Here is a 16,692-nt window from a genome sequence, read left to right on the forward strand (position 1 = left end):
TTCACTAGTGAGGATTGGAAAATACGCCACTCGAATCGCGGATGTGGTTTCGTATGAATTTTACGAGTGATGTATTTTCCAGTGAAACACTCGTGTCTATATAATAAACAGCGATACTACACACCAAAATATCTAAAAAGATATATTTAATGTGGGCCAGGAAGCAAGAGCTACTTAAGCTTAAATATTCAGCTAAAAAATACAGCGGTTTGTTCTTCTTACCGCTTTTAGATGAACCAGACATGATGATTCTCTTCAGATCTTCTTCGGAATCAAGACAACGAAAATTTAAGTGAAGGGGTTTAATCTCATCAGAATCACCGAGCACCGAGTCTAACCTTCATGTCCATTCCTCACTTGTGCAAGTCTGTCGGTTTGCTGCAAAGCTTCAAACCGAAATAACTGACTCAGGGATTTCCCTCCAGCTTACCTGGCCCAAACAATGACCGAAGGACTGTGCCTGTTGCAAAGTTTAAAACCAGAATGCGAACGGTCAGTGGCAAGAAAAGAACGTTCGTCGAACTCTATGTGGTGTAACAATCATGGATTTGGCACAGTTTTAAATTCACGGATAAATAAAAGAGGGTCGTTAAGGGAGGTCTCTGGCACGATTCACGAATGGAAAAAAATAGAGGATCACGAATCACGGATATAAAGATTTCGTTTTCCCGAATCACGAAAATAAGCCAGTAACATAATCTTTTTAATGACCTGTTAATACATACTAGAAATAGTGTTTGAAGAAGGAACAATAGCGACTGGCTAAGTCAAGGCTCCATATTACAAATCGCACACCTACTGGGTCACCCTCTATAGACAGTACAATTCTAACCATTCGGAGGACTCGCGTCTCAAAATCACGTAGAATAGAGCGGTAAAATCAAGAATATCGGTTGTTAATTCGGGTTCTTCACGGGTCACGCAAAACTTTCAGGTCACTAGTCACGAAGAATAATCTCCTAAATTCGCGTTTCACGGAAAACAAAATCAGCTAATCACGCATCACGAGAATACCCCTCCACGACCCTCATAAAATAGTGGGACCCCCCACAAAATAGGTCAAATAGCGATATTCAAAAAAAAGTAACGATCTTATTAGCCAAGCACGGGGGTTGTATTACCATTATTCAGAGGTAGCGTGGCCGAGTGGTGAGGGCGCCAGACTTGAGATCGGAGATCGCGGGTTTTTGTCCCATTCTGACCACTAGCTGGTGGCAGGTGTTGTTCCCGACCCCGGCCACACTTGCAAATAGCCAACTGATCTGCCTCTTGCCAGTTGGGATTTTTAACCTTTTTTGTCCATTTATATCGTTTGTTCCATTGTTAGTCTCCATTAGTCAATTAAGATCCTTATCTATTTATTATTTATTAAAGTAGAAGAATATATCACTAGTCCGAGATGTTGACAGTACGGATCGAGCGCAGAGGCGTCCGTACAAGGAAGACCATGGGAAGATGCTTGGCCCCAGAACTGTCCCGAGCCCGTCAGGTTCAAAACGCGTGTTACAGGTTACAAGTCACATTGTTGAAAGTTAGCCGTAAAAATGCTTATTCAGGCTAGCCGTGAGCATTATTCAGGCTAACTGGAGTGCTATTCAGGCTATACCTGCCCGTTTCAAGCAAGTTCGGTTCTAGTTAAGTTAGATAAGAATCAAATGATCTCATACTAGAACGAGACCGCAATTTGAGCCTGGTCTAATCGCACCCCCTCCCCCCCCCCCCCCGACCGCCTGACCCCTTAACCTTTTTATCGGCGTTCCAAAAGAGAAGGAAAGGAAAGGAGAGTTGGAAAAAAAAAAAGAATATGAATCGCTCTGGGACACACATATATAGTGAGGGTTCTGGCACAGCACTCACGCAACACAGTGCAAGCGTAACGCAACTCCGAATCTTCAGATGAGGAGTTGCGTTACGCTTGCACTGTGTTGCGTTCGCTTGTGACCAGAACCCTCATTATATATGTGTGTGTGCTGTGCCAGAACTGCGTGTGTGCGCTGTGCCAGAACTGCGTGTGTGTGCTGTGCCAGAACTGCGGTGTGAGAGCTGTGCCAGAAATGTGTGTGTGTAACGCAACAGCACAGCAGTAAAATTTGGCGAAATAACGGGTCGCGAAGCTGCAACGTCCGTAATCAATATGCGCGGATGTGCCCTTCACTAGTATATACAAAAATGTGCCCGAAATATTTTCGTATTGAACAAGTATATGCACAGTGTATACGCCGACATGGCTGCCGCAAGATATTCGTCCGATGTTCAACTTTCCAAGGCCATTCAACACCTCCCCCCAGAGCTTCGCGAGATGATTCTCAAGGAGTACAACGAGATAAAAATCAAGGAAAAAAAGGCGATGGGGTGGGGTAGGGTCCACGAGAATATCTTAAAACTACCCTTCTGCGAATTCAAGCAGCGAATTGTGCGAATGGTAATTTGCTTTGAATATCCGAACTGTTATTTGGAGGGTTGCTGTTTCCCCTGTTTCGAAAATGAGGGAACTGTTCATAATGCCTCGGTTAGGCCGCCGAAGGATACAGAACACCTCATTGAAGCCGACCCCGATTACAAGAATTTTTTGCAAATATGTTCGTGGAACGGTTACGATTGGCACGAGTGGTTCCTTTTTGGCGGGGAGCGTTATTATTAAAAAAACCTCATCATCCGCCTCAAGCACAGCAGCGACGACCTCGCGCGTAATATCACGAGCCTCTTTTTGCCACTCAGGTGTGAAATATTCATTCACAAGAAACGCGACCAAGTGGAAGCAGACAATCATGTTTTTATAACATGCAAACAACACCGTTTGTTTCTAAAACCTAGTTCGAAGCGGGAGGGTTCGTTATTTTTTTTATCATTTCCGCTTCAACTCTGCTGCGGATGTCTTTCTCCAGTTTCTGGACATCAACATCAGGAAGTTTTCTCGTTGATGGTTGGCCAAGCATCCTTGCACGAACCTGGTCTTTCAGAAAGTTGTACTGCTGAAACTCTGAAAGGATGGTATCAAACTCGTGGGAAGACACTTCGTTGTTATTCAGAGCGTTGGAGAGCAGTCTGTTGACGGTATCCCTCTTGGCAACGGCGAGCGTGGTTATCTCTTGATGCTTCTTGATCTTCGAGTCGAGTTTTTTGCTGGCGATTATCAGCTCCGACGAAACGAGAGCGAAGCACTCACCAGCGCCGCCAAGAGGAACAGCAGCCGGCAGGCCAACCACAGACAGAGCGGAGCCAAAACTCGCGCTGGAAAACGCTGCGGAGAGAATGCTGGAGCCGGCGGCGCCCCAATTAACGAGCTTTCTCGCGCGTTTGTATTTTTTAGCAACGAGGCGATAGTGATGGACCTCACCGGCCAAAGCGTTGGAAATCTCGTTGACCTTCTGCAAGCGGAAATTTTGAGAAGGCTGCGCCACCACTGGATATAGAGGGTCGGCAGGCGGCGCGCTTGGTGGCAACAGATTCGCCGAAGACATTGCGTATATATAGAAATTTAATTTAACTCTAATTCAAAAAGAAGAGGGAAGAATAAGTGTCACACATGGCCATTTATCGATTTAAATATTTCGTCCTTATTTATCCCTTTTAATTTCTTATTATGTTTATTGACATTCTTTAAGTTGTTATCACTTTGTTGCGATGGGCAGACTGTTGTCTTTATTCGGTAATGGCCATCACAGATTTCCTTTTTTTTTTTTTCTATTTTTGCAATTAAGTTCCTTCAGTTATAGATGCCATGCGGATATTTGACGCCTTCATTCTTAGTATACGTTTCCTTCTTCGATTTCATATTGCACAATCGTTACATTTGGCCATTTCTGATTTCTAAAAACAATATTGTTTAGATTTCATTGCTTTTGTACCATCCGTGAAGTTTGCACTGTGTAATTGTGTTGCCTCAACTCCATTCATGTCTAATTTGTGTACCTAACGGCAGTATTCCGTTATTCGTATTCTGCCTTCTGTAATTATGTTGCCCTGATTCCATGTCCATTCCGTTTTCCATATTCCGCCTTCTGTAATTATGTTGCCTCGATTCCATGTCTAATTTTCCGTTTTGGTAGACTATTCTGGACTTCTGTAATTTTGTTGCCTCGATTCCAGGTCTAATTTGTTTACCTAATTCCGTTTTTGGTATTCTGTTTTCTGTAATTATGTTACCTCAATTCCATGTCTATTTTATTTACCTAATTAAGAATTCAATTCCGTTGTTCGTATTCTGCCTTCTGTTGCCTCAATTCCATACCCAGCTTGGTTATTTTTTCAACCTCGAATACTCTTTTGGCGGGAAAATGTCACGTGACTAAAAAGGCGGGTTAAACAGCATGGCGGATCTTGTCTCGCTGGATTTCGAAGGAAAAACAGTCGGTTTAACGGCGTCAAGCCTTTACAAATCAACGATAGCTCGATTTCTTAATGTCCACGAGAACGGTTTACACTTAAAAGTGAGTAGAAATGGCAAAATTGAGAATATATGGCCTTCGTCAAATGGGAAGTTCTTATTACCACCCGGGATAACGAATGCCACTGTCATCGCATTTAGTGCTGAAGAATATCAAGACGAGGAAGAATTTGCGCCCTCTACCTTTGGCTTTCGGTACGTATTAAGTAATTTTGTTTCCGTATCGTTCATTATCCCTTCCTCTCGAGCTTTCTTCTCGACCTTTATGCGCTAGGTAATCAAGTACGGGCGTTTGACATTTTATGAAAAACATTCCTTTAAATTTTCTGCTCCGAAATTGTAGAACATGTTAACTGCGCAATCAAGGACAGCTAACAGCTACATGTTTATCTTTTTTTTAAAGAGTAATATTTATTTATCTCTAATTTCTGATATAATATCATCCAGTGTTGTTTCTTAGTTTACTTATTCACATAATTCACAGACATCATCAATGTACTTTTGTGTATTTCATTCATTTATTTATTCATTTATTTTCTCGACGATATAATGTTCATGTGCTACTCTTAAATCTGAGTTGAAATAAAGTTGTGTATATTACATATGTCTGACTGTTGTCTTTTGTTATTGCTAGTTACAGCACTCCCTCATTCCCTCGCAAACCAACCCCAAGCGGAAGTAAATTTGTTCCTGCAGGACCATCAGGGATGGGTGCTGGCTTTGGGAAAAGACCAGCACCGGGTCTTGCTTTTATCAAGAACAAGAAAAAGAAAACAGCGAGCCTTGTGAAGGACTTCACTTTTTCATCTGTTGATGATGAGGGCCAAATGGTGACAGTCTTCCCAATTTCAATCAATTTGAGTGAAGTCTCTGAGAAGTTTGGTCAGTTGTCTATACCAATCATCTGTAGCGCTGTGGAACAAGAGCTGCGGGATCAAGGAGAGGTGGTAAGACTGGTAGTGGTGGATGCAAGGGGGCAACCTATCATGGATTCCTCTGAGACAAGAAGTAAGTTCTTCAGTTTTGTTTCATTTGCACCCTTACAGTCACAATGGACTTATCTTGTGGTGCAATGACACTGAAGGGAGTTTTGGTTTTGTTCTTGCCAGTGAACCAGGGTATTGTAGGTAGAAAAATAAAGTTTCCTTTCACGGACAGGAACTAATTTAAACTAAAACTGTATTTCACTATTTAACAAAGTGAGAAAAAGCTGTCAGTGTTTGGGGCAATGCTGTGGCTTGAGTTTTTCTCTATGGCTCTCTAATGACAGGAAAAGAAATGACAGGGCAGTTTGAACTCACTCCCTCGACCCATGATTCCTGCTTCTTGACATTATTTTTTGGTGCTTCTCTCCCTGTCTTTGGTGGTGATGGTGTTGTTGTTGTTGGTGGTGTAGTAGTAGTAGTATCCCCTTTCACCCAGGTCTGCTAGTACTGCTCTTTATTGCTCAGAAAATCATGCATATATCATCATCATATGTAGGTGTTCTGCAGGCCACATGTCACTGCCAACTACTGAAAATGTGCATTGGTTCCTTGCCATAACCTTATCAAGCTGCATTGCTAACTATTTACATAAAGAATTGGTGTGACCGTGTTTATTTGTCAATAGCTATTTTAATTTTGGTGCAAAAAGTTGCATACTCTGAAAAGTTTTTCTCACCTATGCAGAAGAACAGTTTTGGACATCTCAGCGAACATTTCGTGTGATATCACAGCATACATTCAAAAAGTGGAAACCAGGAGTCTGGCAAGCTCTTAACACTGGTCTTTACACTCTTGATGAGGGGGAGGAAGATGAAGCAAGGCAGGGAACAGTTCCTGAAGAACAACATCATTTCTTCTCACAGAACTCTGTAAGTATTCTTCAAGGAATCATACATGTAGGTGTATCTTTATAATATTCTGAGTTTAATAAAAATAGTCATTAGTAAAAAAAAAATTCAAACATACTTTTCAGGATTTCTTTAGGTCACACGACCACATCTACAACTCTTGAGCACATGAATTAGAAATACAATTAAGAAAAATCGAGAGAAATGTGATTAAAATGGCAGCTTCTGAAATCGTTTTATTTCTATTTGAAGCCTAATATAATTTCTAAAATTCAGTGCAAAAATATTAAAAATCCAAACTAATTCTCTAAGATGCATTTTTTTATTCTTTTTAACCTCCATAGGCTCAAACAGGAGACATGTCTGAGATAAAGAGTATGTTCCTTGAAATTAAAGATAATATAGAATCAAACAAGGAAGTTAAAAAGCTTAAGCAGGTGTTTACCTGTGTCATCTGCCAACAAACCAGTGCTGCAGTAATGTATTTTTGTGTGACTGGCTGTGGCCAGCTAATAGGCTGTTTTTTATGTGCATCCAAAATAGAGGATTGCCCTTTGTGCAGGGTTAGCCTGCCTGATCCACAACTGAGGAAGCCACTGAAAGTCAGTGGACTAGCTGGAATCTTAGGGATTCCTGACTTTTCTGTTACTTCAGCCTTACGGGAAGCAAAGATTGATGTGCAGGATGAGGAAGATGTGGACAATGAAATTCTTTAATTTCTATACATCTGTTACTGATAGCTTATAATAGTTTGTTGATATTTCATTAGGATATGCAGATAAGCCTGGAACAACATTTGGAGTTTTAATGCCTTTGTTGATTAACTTGTGTGTGCCAGGCATTGACTGAAATTACTAATTATCAGTTACTCTTACTTTATGGAAAAAAGTTTATATTTTCTTTTTGATTGCAGTTCAACTTGTAGTTAATGTTTTAGTTCTCCAGTTATGAAGTGGCCTCTGTTTGGGCAAGGAATTCTGTTATTTCAATAAAACTTTTAATTGCAGTAACAAATGTGTCAATCCTGTCATGAACAACATCACAAAATATGCTTGCAAAAGAGGAGTTTCGAGAAAGAAATAAATGCTCCCTTGACTCTTGAAGGTGATCATACCATGCGATTGGATCATAACCAATGCTGGGGTCAGTATTCAGCCTTCCGCCTCGTTCTTCATACATTCGTACAGCCTCTGGAGTTGTAGGAATCAAATGTGGTTCCAATGGCACAGCCTGATTTGTCCCTCTCATTTTCTCAATGGGTATACATCCTTTGGGTCCTGTAAATGAGAAGGAAATGTTTTCTAGTGTGTAAGCCATTAAATACATTCAGAATATACCAATGAATTGCTACGTTCCACATTGATGCTCAAGCCACAACGCGTAATGTGGCTATAATGTACCCTTTCACTCTAGCTGCTTATTTGTTTGAAACACATTTTGAGCCAAATACTTCTGTAGATAACAATGCTGTATTGTTATGGTTACTTGTGGTTTCAGTGAAGTTCAAAGTGCATGACTTTCTGACATGAAATACCACCACTCACCTGGAATTCGGTGATGGTTCCAAGAATTAACAAAGTTTTCAGATCCCACTTTGCTGACATTTATGGTCAGCCAGGATACAGCAAAACTAACCATAGGATCTTCCATGTTGAAGATCTCTTGCTCTTTTATAATGCAGAGTGCCTTTTTAAGCGGATAGTTTACTCTGGAATTTTCCTCTGGCCAAAGCCTCTCTGCCCTGTAATTCTTGGTGGATGTTGTTTGCCTCCAAGGGGCCCTGCTGTTATCATGACGTCTATTCTTGAGTAGCTCCTGTACAAAGATGCAGAGACAGAACTCTGTGCCATGATCAACACGCACCTGATCAAATAACCCAAACTGAAGCAGAAGAGGCCTGTATCAGATAAAATGAAAACTAGTCAGCAAGGAGGATTGTTAAAAGGAAAAGGTTTGAAATCATGCGAAACAATATCACCCCCAGTTGAGTTACCAACCAATCCAGCATGAGCTTTTAAAAAGCTTTGAAAGAAAATGAAAGATCTCTCCAATAAATTATAACCCAGGCCCAGTCACTTATGAAGTACTGCAAGACTACCTGATCATGAAGAAGTCTTTTTAATGTTGGGTTTACTTTTTGGATACCTCATAATTATTTTTGGATTTATACAAAGAGATGTAAAATTCATACATGTATATCTTCCAGATGCAGAAGGGGAGGGTACAATCCAATGATAGGGAGAGCTATAATTTTGAATTGTTTTTAGTTTTTGAGAGATTGGATCATAAAATTGTTGGTGAAAATAATTCAGATCTGATAAGTTAATCTTTAGGACATGTTTTGATCTGAAGAAGGTCTAAAAGGAGCACCTACCGAAATAGATATTGGTAGATAAGCACAGGGTTCTTTTTAGGTATTGTAATAAATCCAAGGACCATCCTACTACAGCCATCCAGAGCATGGACGTGGGTGACCCCAAACTCTTGGGCTAACTTCTCATTTTGGTCCATATGCAACTTATAGCCAAAATATGGTGCATAGTATGGAACTGGATTTGGTCTATCTAGTAGGTCATGTGCCCTTTCGTTGTGGGCACTGGGAGCAACTATTCTCAGCATACTTGATATTCGCCGCTGACTGATTTCACGACCGCGTGAACCTTGTTCCAGCTGATATCGAAGGGTGCCCTGCATCATGCGTCGCCCATATGTATGTCCATACTGTGGATCGAAATACACACTATTTGGGATAAGTTGTGAAGGGTAGGGGGTGAGGGCTAAAGCAAGTTAAGGGCATGAGGGGTGTGAGTGGGGAGGGAAGATGGGGAGGGGATGAGGGATAACATAGCTAATGTACGGGGAAGAAGTAAGACAAATTCGTAGCGCAAATCACATGAGGTCCGTGTTAATCTTTGTTGTTGGGTTAAAGCATAGTAAACCGAATAAATACGTAAATATACGGGTACCTGTTCGATGTTTCTTACGACCATTTCCTCCAGACATTCCTCTGAAACCCAGCGTAAAGCTGAAACATTTATGTTTCTCTTCTTACAGTATCTTCTGATACTTCTTGAACTAAGTCCCCGTGCTTCTATCAATCAAAACAAAGAGCTGACATAAACATAACATTACACGTTTAATTGGTTCAAACTGATAAATCAAGACCTGAATAAACCGGCGTTAAAAACTCCAGCTAAACACGCTAAACCTACCAGGATAGAGTGCTTGAAGTCTTTCACTTATAGCTTGGTAGGATAACTTCCTTTTAACGAGGTCTCGTATGAACTCCTCTTCAACGATTTCGTCTAGATTCATTTTGGGCCAATTTTCTTTTCAAAAATGCCCGCCCTATTTATGAGCACGTGATCTCAGGTTCAGTCTCCTCTCGAGCAACCTCATCCCCACTTTGCACTGGGATCGAGGCAACATACTTGCAAAATGAGGAATGAAAAATACGAAATCAAGATGAAGAGGACCGAAAACAAACCACCGTCGAGTAGTAACAATCTATTCACCCACCAATTACAAGTACAATATAAAGAAAAAAAAAGGAATAAATAAAATCACGGGACTTTACCTAAGGGAGTCACTAGTACGGAATAAGAAATAACAGAAAAAGATAACAGTAAGATAAGAAGACGAAGCAATCACGATAATGATGTAATAACATCATTGCTTGATAGGCAAGACGATCCGAAGAAACTCAAAATACGGGCAAAAATATCGAACTTCATGACTACAAAATAACAATTAATAAATTAGAATTTCAGCATATAACCGGCCAATTTGGACATAGAATATATTGCAATGGCCACCTGGTACACTGATCCAAAACCCAGAAAAATAAGCATGGAATCGAGGCAAGATAATTACAGAAGGCAAAAGACAGAAAGCCAACACGGAATCGAGGCAAGATAATCGCAGAATGCAAAAGACAGAACATAAATATGGAATCGAGGCAAGATAATTGCAGAATGCAAAAGACAGAAAGTCAACACGGAATCGAGGCAAGATTATAACAGAAGGCAAAAGTGAATTCAGGCGAATTTCAGAATACATTTTGAATAACAACATCAAAATTTGAAATGGCCACGTGGTACACTCATCGGGAAGCCCTTGAAATCAAAGAGTTCGCTGTTTTCATCTTTCACGCTAATAGTGATGCTATTTATGAACTCGTCTGTAGAGCAGTCTCGCAAAACCTGTTGCGGAGAAGCCTGGTAGCTTACCTTTTCATAAGGCTTCCCTTTCACATCCAACGAGGCCAAGACATCTGACCTTTTGCCATTGAACAGATTCCGTTCCTTGTCGATCAAATTACAATGAATAAAATATGTCGTTGGAGCTGTAAGCCTTTTTACGAATGTTATAAGATTCAACTTTCGCCCAATACCAAGCAAACCGGCTAAATCGCGATCAAGTTCTATCGGCTTTAACCCAAAATTTTTTATTACAAGCTGGCCAGCAGGTTTGTTTATGTCTGTTTCCAGTTCATATGAATATTTTGCGAACAGATCGTTTATTTCTTTTGCCAAGCTTTCTAAATTATAATGCCCTGGGGTTATTTTACTAACCGACAAAGCTCTATCTTTGTTTTTATCTCCCATGGAGCCTGAACCTACTTTTTGTCCCAGCTGTTGTACAAACTGCAAGAAATGAGTTTCATGAAATGCACTTTCCATATCGGTTTTTCGAAATATATTGTCCCTCCGTTCCGTTGCGTGACAATAGTGAGAACAACCATTTCATATTCAACAAATAAAATTGTGTTCAAATAAGATGGCTAATTTGTGGAATGGTCCTGCGTTAAAAAAAGCGGAGGCGGCGAAGAAAAAGGCGTGGACAAACTTTTTAAACCGCTTCCCCAAAGCGGACAAAAGCCGGTTCGTTTCGCAAGGAAGCGTCGACGAGAAAAATAACGTGACCGCGGAGGTGTTCTTCAAAGAAAGCGAAGACTCGTTTCTAAAAGCGTCTTCGGCTCAGACAGAAAATATTGGAGCGCCGAAATGAAAGAAGCGCTTGGTTTGGGAGACAGCGGAGGTTTTCCTTACCAATTGTCGCCGCTTGGCTCAAAAATTTCATTGGCCATCCCTGCGGTACCTTTCGAAGGCAAAGCGCCAAGCTTGAAGAAAATATTCGACGATACAATCCAAATATACGTCACGCCTGACCAATATTTCACAACAAAATTCCGAGAAATATTTCAAGAAACCAAACTCAGGCACACTTCTGCAGCCGAATCAAAACACTGGTCAGGAGGGCCTGACATGAAATATTGGCCGCAACAGCTTAACTTCGCGGTTTTCTGCGCGACACAAGGTTGCGGAGTTTCTCGCGAAATCTTTGACAGCGGGATGAATCTCCCCCCGCAGATAAGAGCTTTCTACAAATTCCACGTGTATTTCACGGTCAGGCGCATTTTGTACCAGCTAGGAGGTATTCAGAGCGTGAGCGCTTTGCCCGGAGATCCGCCTTTCAACCAATTCAACAATCATTACGACGTCGCTTCATACAAAAGGCTATGCAACGAGTTTGGTATAGATCCGTCGAGCGATTTCCGCTACACGCACGAGGCAAACCACGGTCTGGGAAGGGTTTACGTCTATGCGAGCGGCGCATCGAAAACTGACTACCTATACCCGGGATGGAACAAATTCAGCGATGAAGGCGGGAAAGCGATAAAAGGGAACTTGATTTATTACATCGAGCCGGGTCCCGCTTCTGATACCCAATCGGACTGGTTTGCACCCAACACCGCGAATGGTTTGACGCAGGCGGGCTTGGCGCGAATCAACCAGTCAGTCGAGGCTTTCGTTTACTGCATCCTGGGCGCGCAAGTCAACGTCCGCAGCAGCATTCTCGGTTCGGGCGGTCGGGCGAGAGAAGCCCAAAGCGAGTTCCTGGTGCTGATGGAAAGCGCGATCACACAGCCCGACCTGGCCGCGAACGTGCAAAGGTACCAGCTCGCGGTGGATCAAGCGAAGGTGAGGCTCAATCTCGCTGTAGCCCCCCTGGCCTGGCTCATGCCCGCGCAAATGATTATCAACACCGCAAGCACGATCGGTTACAACAACAAGCTGAAACAGGCGGTCTCCGGGATGAAACTTGGGGTCAACAACGAGGTAAACCCGGAGACAAAAAAAGCTGGGCTCAAACTCATGACAGGCGGCCCGTCAAAAATTAACCCGCCCAACAGCCACCCGTCCAACCCGATACACAAAGCCGCAACAGCCGAATCAAGGAGGGGCTTGCCCCTCGACCCGGGGCGTGGGGTGGAACCAGCTCCGTCCGAAACTCAACAAGCGCAGCCAACGGCGCAAAAAATAGAGCCTACGGCTCCAGATAAAACACCGCAACACGAAATTAACAAAACGGCGGTAATTGTCGGTGTAGTCGGCTTATCGGCGTTGCTGTTCATGACTTGGAGGTAAAGTTAACGCTGCTTCTTAAAATATTCTTCGAACAAAAAGGCCACCGCGGCAAGAATAAGCAGCCAGGTATGCTCGGCCAGAAATCCGACGACTTGGCCGGCGGCTTTGAACAGGAAGCTCACAATCGAGCCAATCAGTCCGGGCAGCAGAGAACCAAGTTTCGCGGTAATATCTTTGAGGCCATTTCCCAAAGCTTTGCCGGTGGCTTTCAGAGGCCGCCCCCTTTCCCTTTCCGCGATCTGAGTTTGCAAACGCGCGATCTCCTCGTTTCTTTCTGCCACTCTGTCTTCTGCGGCTTCTTTTTCGGAGGGCGAGGCATTCTCATCTGGTCTTCCTCGTTTTGGCACTGCAGCTCGCTTTCCTGCTCTCTCAGGTCGTCCAACGGTTTTGTTTGGTTGAGCCTTTCTTCCATGGCGTTTGTTTCACTTTCTTTTGCTGCGATGCTGGCCCTGAGTCTGTCTACCTTTTCTTGTTCTTTTTCTATGTTTCTTGCTTTTTTTGTTAGCGAGTCCAATTCTTTTTTCTTGTTTTCAAGATCGTTTTGATAGTTCTTTTTCAGTTCTTTGAGCCTACGCAGCTCTGCTTCACTTTCAAGATTCGAACCATGTTCATCCTGGATGTCATCAATCTTAGCGTCGGTTTGCTCGATTTTACGTCTCAGAACATCCAATTCTTTCTTTTCTTCTTCTCTTTGCGAAGCGAGTTTTTCCGCCTGTTGTAGTTGTTTCTCTGCATCTCTTTGTCTTTGTTTCATTTCTCTGATGGTATCCCGGTCTTCCACAATGACATCTGCAGCTCTTGGCCCAATTTTGTCTGCAAACCTGTCTAAAAAACTTTGCGTGAAGTTTATCCCGTCATCTTTCATAATCTTGTATTCACCTCCACCCGTACCTACTGCAACAATGTTACCCTTGGTTTTCCCTTTGGTGCCTTTCATAATTGCAAAACTACTCTCTTTAAAGTTGGTAAATACTCTTTTTAATCGGTCTATGATAAATTCCCGTTCCGAATCTGGTTCAAGCAAAGGGATATCTTCTCCAAAAAATGATGTCTCGGCATAAGAAGTGTCAGGCAGGCCGGACTGCTCGTGCCACATAGAAGACATTTCCGTTTGTTCACCCTCGTGGTAGGGGGCGCCAGGTTGGTAGGGAGTGGACCTAGCGACTGGTTCAAAAGGTTGGGTTGTGTCATTGTCGTTGTCGAACTTCTTGTCAAGATCTGGGTCTTTGTAAGCAAAATCGCCACCGCCTTCCGCCATAGCGATATATTTCAAGCCTATTATTTTTTAAATTAGAAATAATCGCCGGTGTTTTATACACAATGCCAGTTATTCCAGAGAACCTTCGTCCAACGTACAGCGAAAAGACCGTACACGCCATGAAGGCCGAGCGCGCGGTCAACCGAATCGCCTCTAACCCCTCTGAAGCCAACCCCGGCAATTCGCTGTACGTTTACGTGCCCAAGCTGAACGAGAACGAGGTTCTGGTGCCGGGCTCGCTAGCGCTTGTCTTTGACATCGACCTTTCTGGAGGGCACGCCAACAACTTCCTCGTCCAGAACGTCACGCGGGCGCTCGTTGACAGACTGATCGTGAAGTTTGCGGGAACAACCCTGCAAGACACGGTTGGGTACGACATCTACAAAACTTTCGACGACCTTTTCCTTTCGCAGGAAGAGCGCGACAACAGGATTCTCGAAGAGATTCAGAGCGAGGATCTGTGCAAGATCCGCTCAGACGCGGGAGACAAGAACGAGGTATACGGAAAAAAGTACCGGATCAGGCTTGACCATCAGATCTTAACCGACCACGGAATTTTCTACCCCCAGGCCCTTTACAACGACCTCATGTTCGAAGTAAAACTTGCCGAAGCTATACACGTGGTCAAAGGCTCCGACACAACCCAGCTGAAATACAAGCTGAAAAACATCCAGCTCGAGTACAAAATGATCCGCAGCAAGAGTCTGGCAGACGAGCCGCGGAGCATTTACTACAACGGCAAAGAGTTCCTTTACGACCACGTGTTGCATGACAAAGAGGTGCCCTTCAAAAAAGACATTGACCCGAGGCTCACCATCAAAGTCAACGCCCAAAGAACGTCACTGAAAGCCCTCCTCCTCCTCCTGTTTGTAGAGCCGTATACTGCTGGCCAAAGAGATTCAGAAAAATTTATCTTCCCCGATCTGACGAAAGTCAGCGTCACGGTCAACGGCTCGCCCAACATGTTTTACAACAGCGGCATCGAAGGCAAGGACATGTGGGAAGAGGCCCGCAACGTGTTTGTGAAAGAAAAAACTAAAACGGAGCACATGGATATGACAAAGTTTTACACCGGTGATAAGTTCGGGCTTGTGATTGATATGCGCTCCATGGTTAACCAAGAAATGCACGGCAGCGGCACGCAGATTGTGAACAGTACGGACGGGGTCTAGCTGGAAATTGAGCGGAAAACCGAAGGCTCAGGTGACGTGAAATGCCACGTATTCGTCATCGCCGACACCCAGTTCAACATTATAAATAGTCAGATGGAATCTGTACAGGGGGGAATATAACATGGACCCGAGCAAGATACCCTTCAACGCTCTCATCGTGGGGCCGACCAATTCTGGCAAATCGAGGTTCCTGGTGGACCAGATCTACGGCCCGTTCCGTGGAAAGTTCGACTACATCGTGCTCATCTGCCCGACGTTCACGCACAACAAGACCTACCACCGGCTCGGCGAAAACGATCCAAGAATGGATGTGATAGTCTGCGAGCAGCACGCCGTGGAAAAGTGGTTGAAGCTCGTGAGATGGCTTTTCGTGGGCACCAACACGCTCATAATCCTCGACGACTGCGCGGCCTCCAAAGACGTGAAAGGGCGTACAGGCGAGCTGGTGAATCTCGCCTTTTCTGCCGGACATATGGGCATCAGCGTTTGGGCGCTGACCCAGAAGATGACCGGCATAACAGCTCCCTTCCGGGAGAACGTGGCGGCGATCGTCCTCTTTTACACCCCCTCGGCCAGGACCACGAAAGCCATCTTCGAGGACTACGCCGGCGAACTCTCCCCGGATGAGTACAAAGGTCTGGTTTCAAAGCTGAAAGAGCGAAAGTTCTCTTATCTTGTGTTCGCGCTTCGCCACCCGTACGGGGTAAAGTTATTTGAATAAAAAATGAAAGTTGTATATAGCCTTGCACAATGGCTGGAGAAGACGCCGCGTTAGCAGACGTTATGAACCTTCTTCAAACGGAGCCCGAGCCGTCGAGTGGTCCCGCAGGTGGCCTTGTTCCAACCGCCCCAGGACCTGACATTCCCGCTCTTCGCGAGCAGCTGGCTGTGCTCGTGTCCACAGGCAAAGCCAAAGAGGCAATCGGAGTGCAGTTGACCCACGAGCAGGTGAAGCGCCTGAGCGACAAAGAGGTCGAGAAATTCACCAAACGCTACGAGACGTACGTGGGCTCAAAGACAACGGAAAGCCTGATCGACAGCTTCATTTTTCATGCAACCAAAGTGGTCGGAATGACCGTCAAAATCAAAGACATCGACGCTTACCAAAAAGAGCTCAGAGACGACTACATCTTGAACAAAGAGCTCTCCAATCTGGCCGGCAACCTTGCATTGAAGTACGGCCGGTTTCTTGCTGCGGCCAACGTGGTGTTAATCACCACGAAACATGTTGATTTTAGTCCACAGTTGCCGGAGCAGAGCCACCCTTCTCGTGATGAACACAGCTATCCACTTGAGGGCGTTGATGAAGTACCCGGCTCAGTAACTGCAGAATAACTGGTCAGCATTCATCAACAACTGCTGAGGGAGTGCTGACAAATTGTCAACAACTTTTTTCATTTGCTTATAATACGGTTCCCTTCAGAATGTCAACCGAACACGCACCTCTGGTCGAGACCAAGGCAGCACCTGCCACCGATGCCACACAGCAAGCGACAACTCCGACTGCAACCACGCAGCGCGTAAAAAATCCAAAGCGTGTGGCCGCCGGAAAAATGGTTGCCGAAAGAACGCGGCTGGCACGGGAAGAACAGAAGAAAGCGGCTGAGGCT

The 16,692-nt window shown here is 44.0% G+C and overlaps 3 protein-coding genes across 6 annotated transcripts in view; 1 reads left to right on the forward strand and 2 right to left on the reverse strand.

The window, feature by feature from the left end:
- LOC145490726 (uncharacterized) overlaps positions 1-4,870 on the reverse strand; it is a 43,344-nt gene extending 38,474 nt beyond the window's left edge. For 2 of the 4 annotated variants that reach the window (XR_014049727.1, XM_081469816.1), the window contains exon 1: positions 223-606. Coding sequence is in view for 2 of the 4 variants with exons in the window: in XM_081469816.1 (XP_081325942.1) it covers positions 223-244 (22 nt within the window). In the remaining 2 variants the exon portion in view is untranslated. Of the gene's footprint in view, positions 1-222; positions 607-4,860 lie in introns of those variants that run through there. The other 2 variants (XM_081469818.1, XM_081469817.1) reach the window with 2 other exon arrangements.
- Positions 4,871-6,428: 1,558 nt separating this feature from the next.
- On the reverse strand, positions 6,429-10,041 carry LOC145490727 (uncharacterized). Its single transcript, XM_081469819.1, has 5 exons — positions 9,434-10,041; positions 9,188-9,312; positions 8,596-8,942; positions 7,766-8,118; positions 6,429-7,498 (listed from the first exon to the last, which is right to left on the reverse strand). The coding sequence occupies exons 1-5, from the start codon at positions 9,534-9,536 to the stop codon at positions 7,167-7,169; spliced, it is 1,260 nt and encodes a 419-aa protein (XP_081325945.1). The 5' UTR covers positions 9,537-10,041; the 3' UTR covers positions 6,429-7,166.
- Positions 10,042-13,903: 3,862 nt separating this feature from the next.
- LOC145490091 (uncharacterized) lies at positions 13,904-15,093 on the forward strand. The gene has a single exon (XM_081469197.1). It carries the CDS (start codon positions 13,973-13,975, stop codon positions 15,080-15,082), a length of 1,110 nt encoding a protein of 369 aa, XP_081325323.1. The 5' UTR covers positions 13,904-13,972; the 3' UTR covers positions 15,083-15,093.
- Positions 15,094-16,692: the final 1,599 nt, after the last annotated feature.

This window comes from Orbicella franksi, chromosome 6 (assembly GCF_964199315.1).
Source record: "Orbicella franksi chromosome 6, jaOrbFran1.1, whole genome shotgun sequence".
NCBI lineage: Eukaryota > Metazoa > Cnidaria > Anthozoa > Scleractinia > Merulinidae > Orbicella > Orbicella franksi.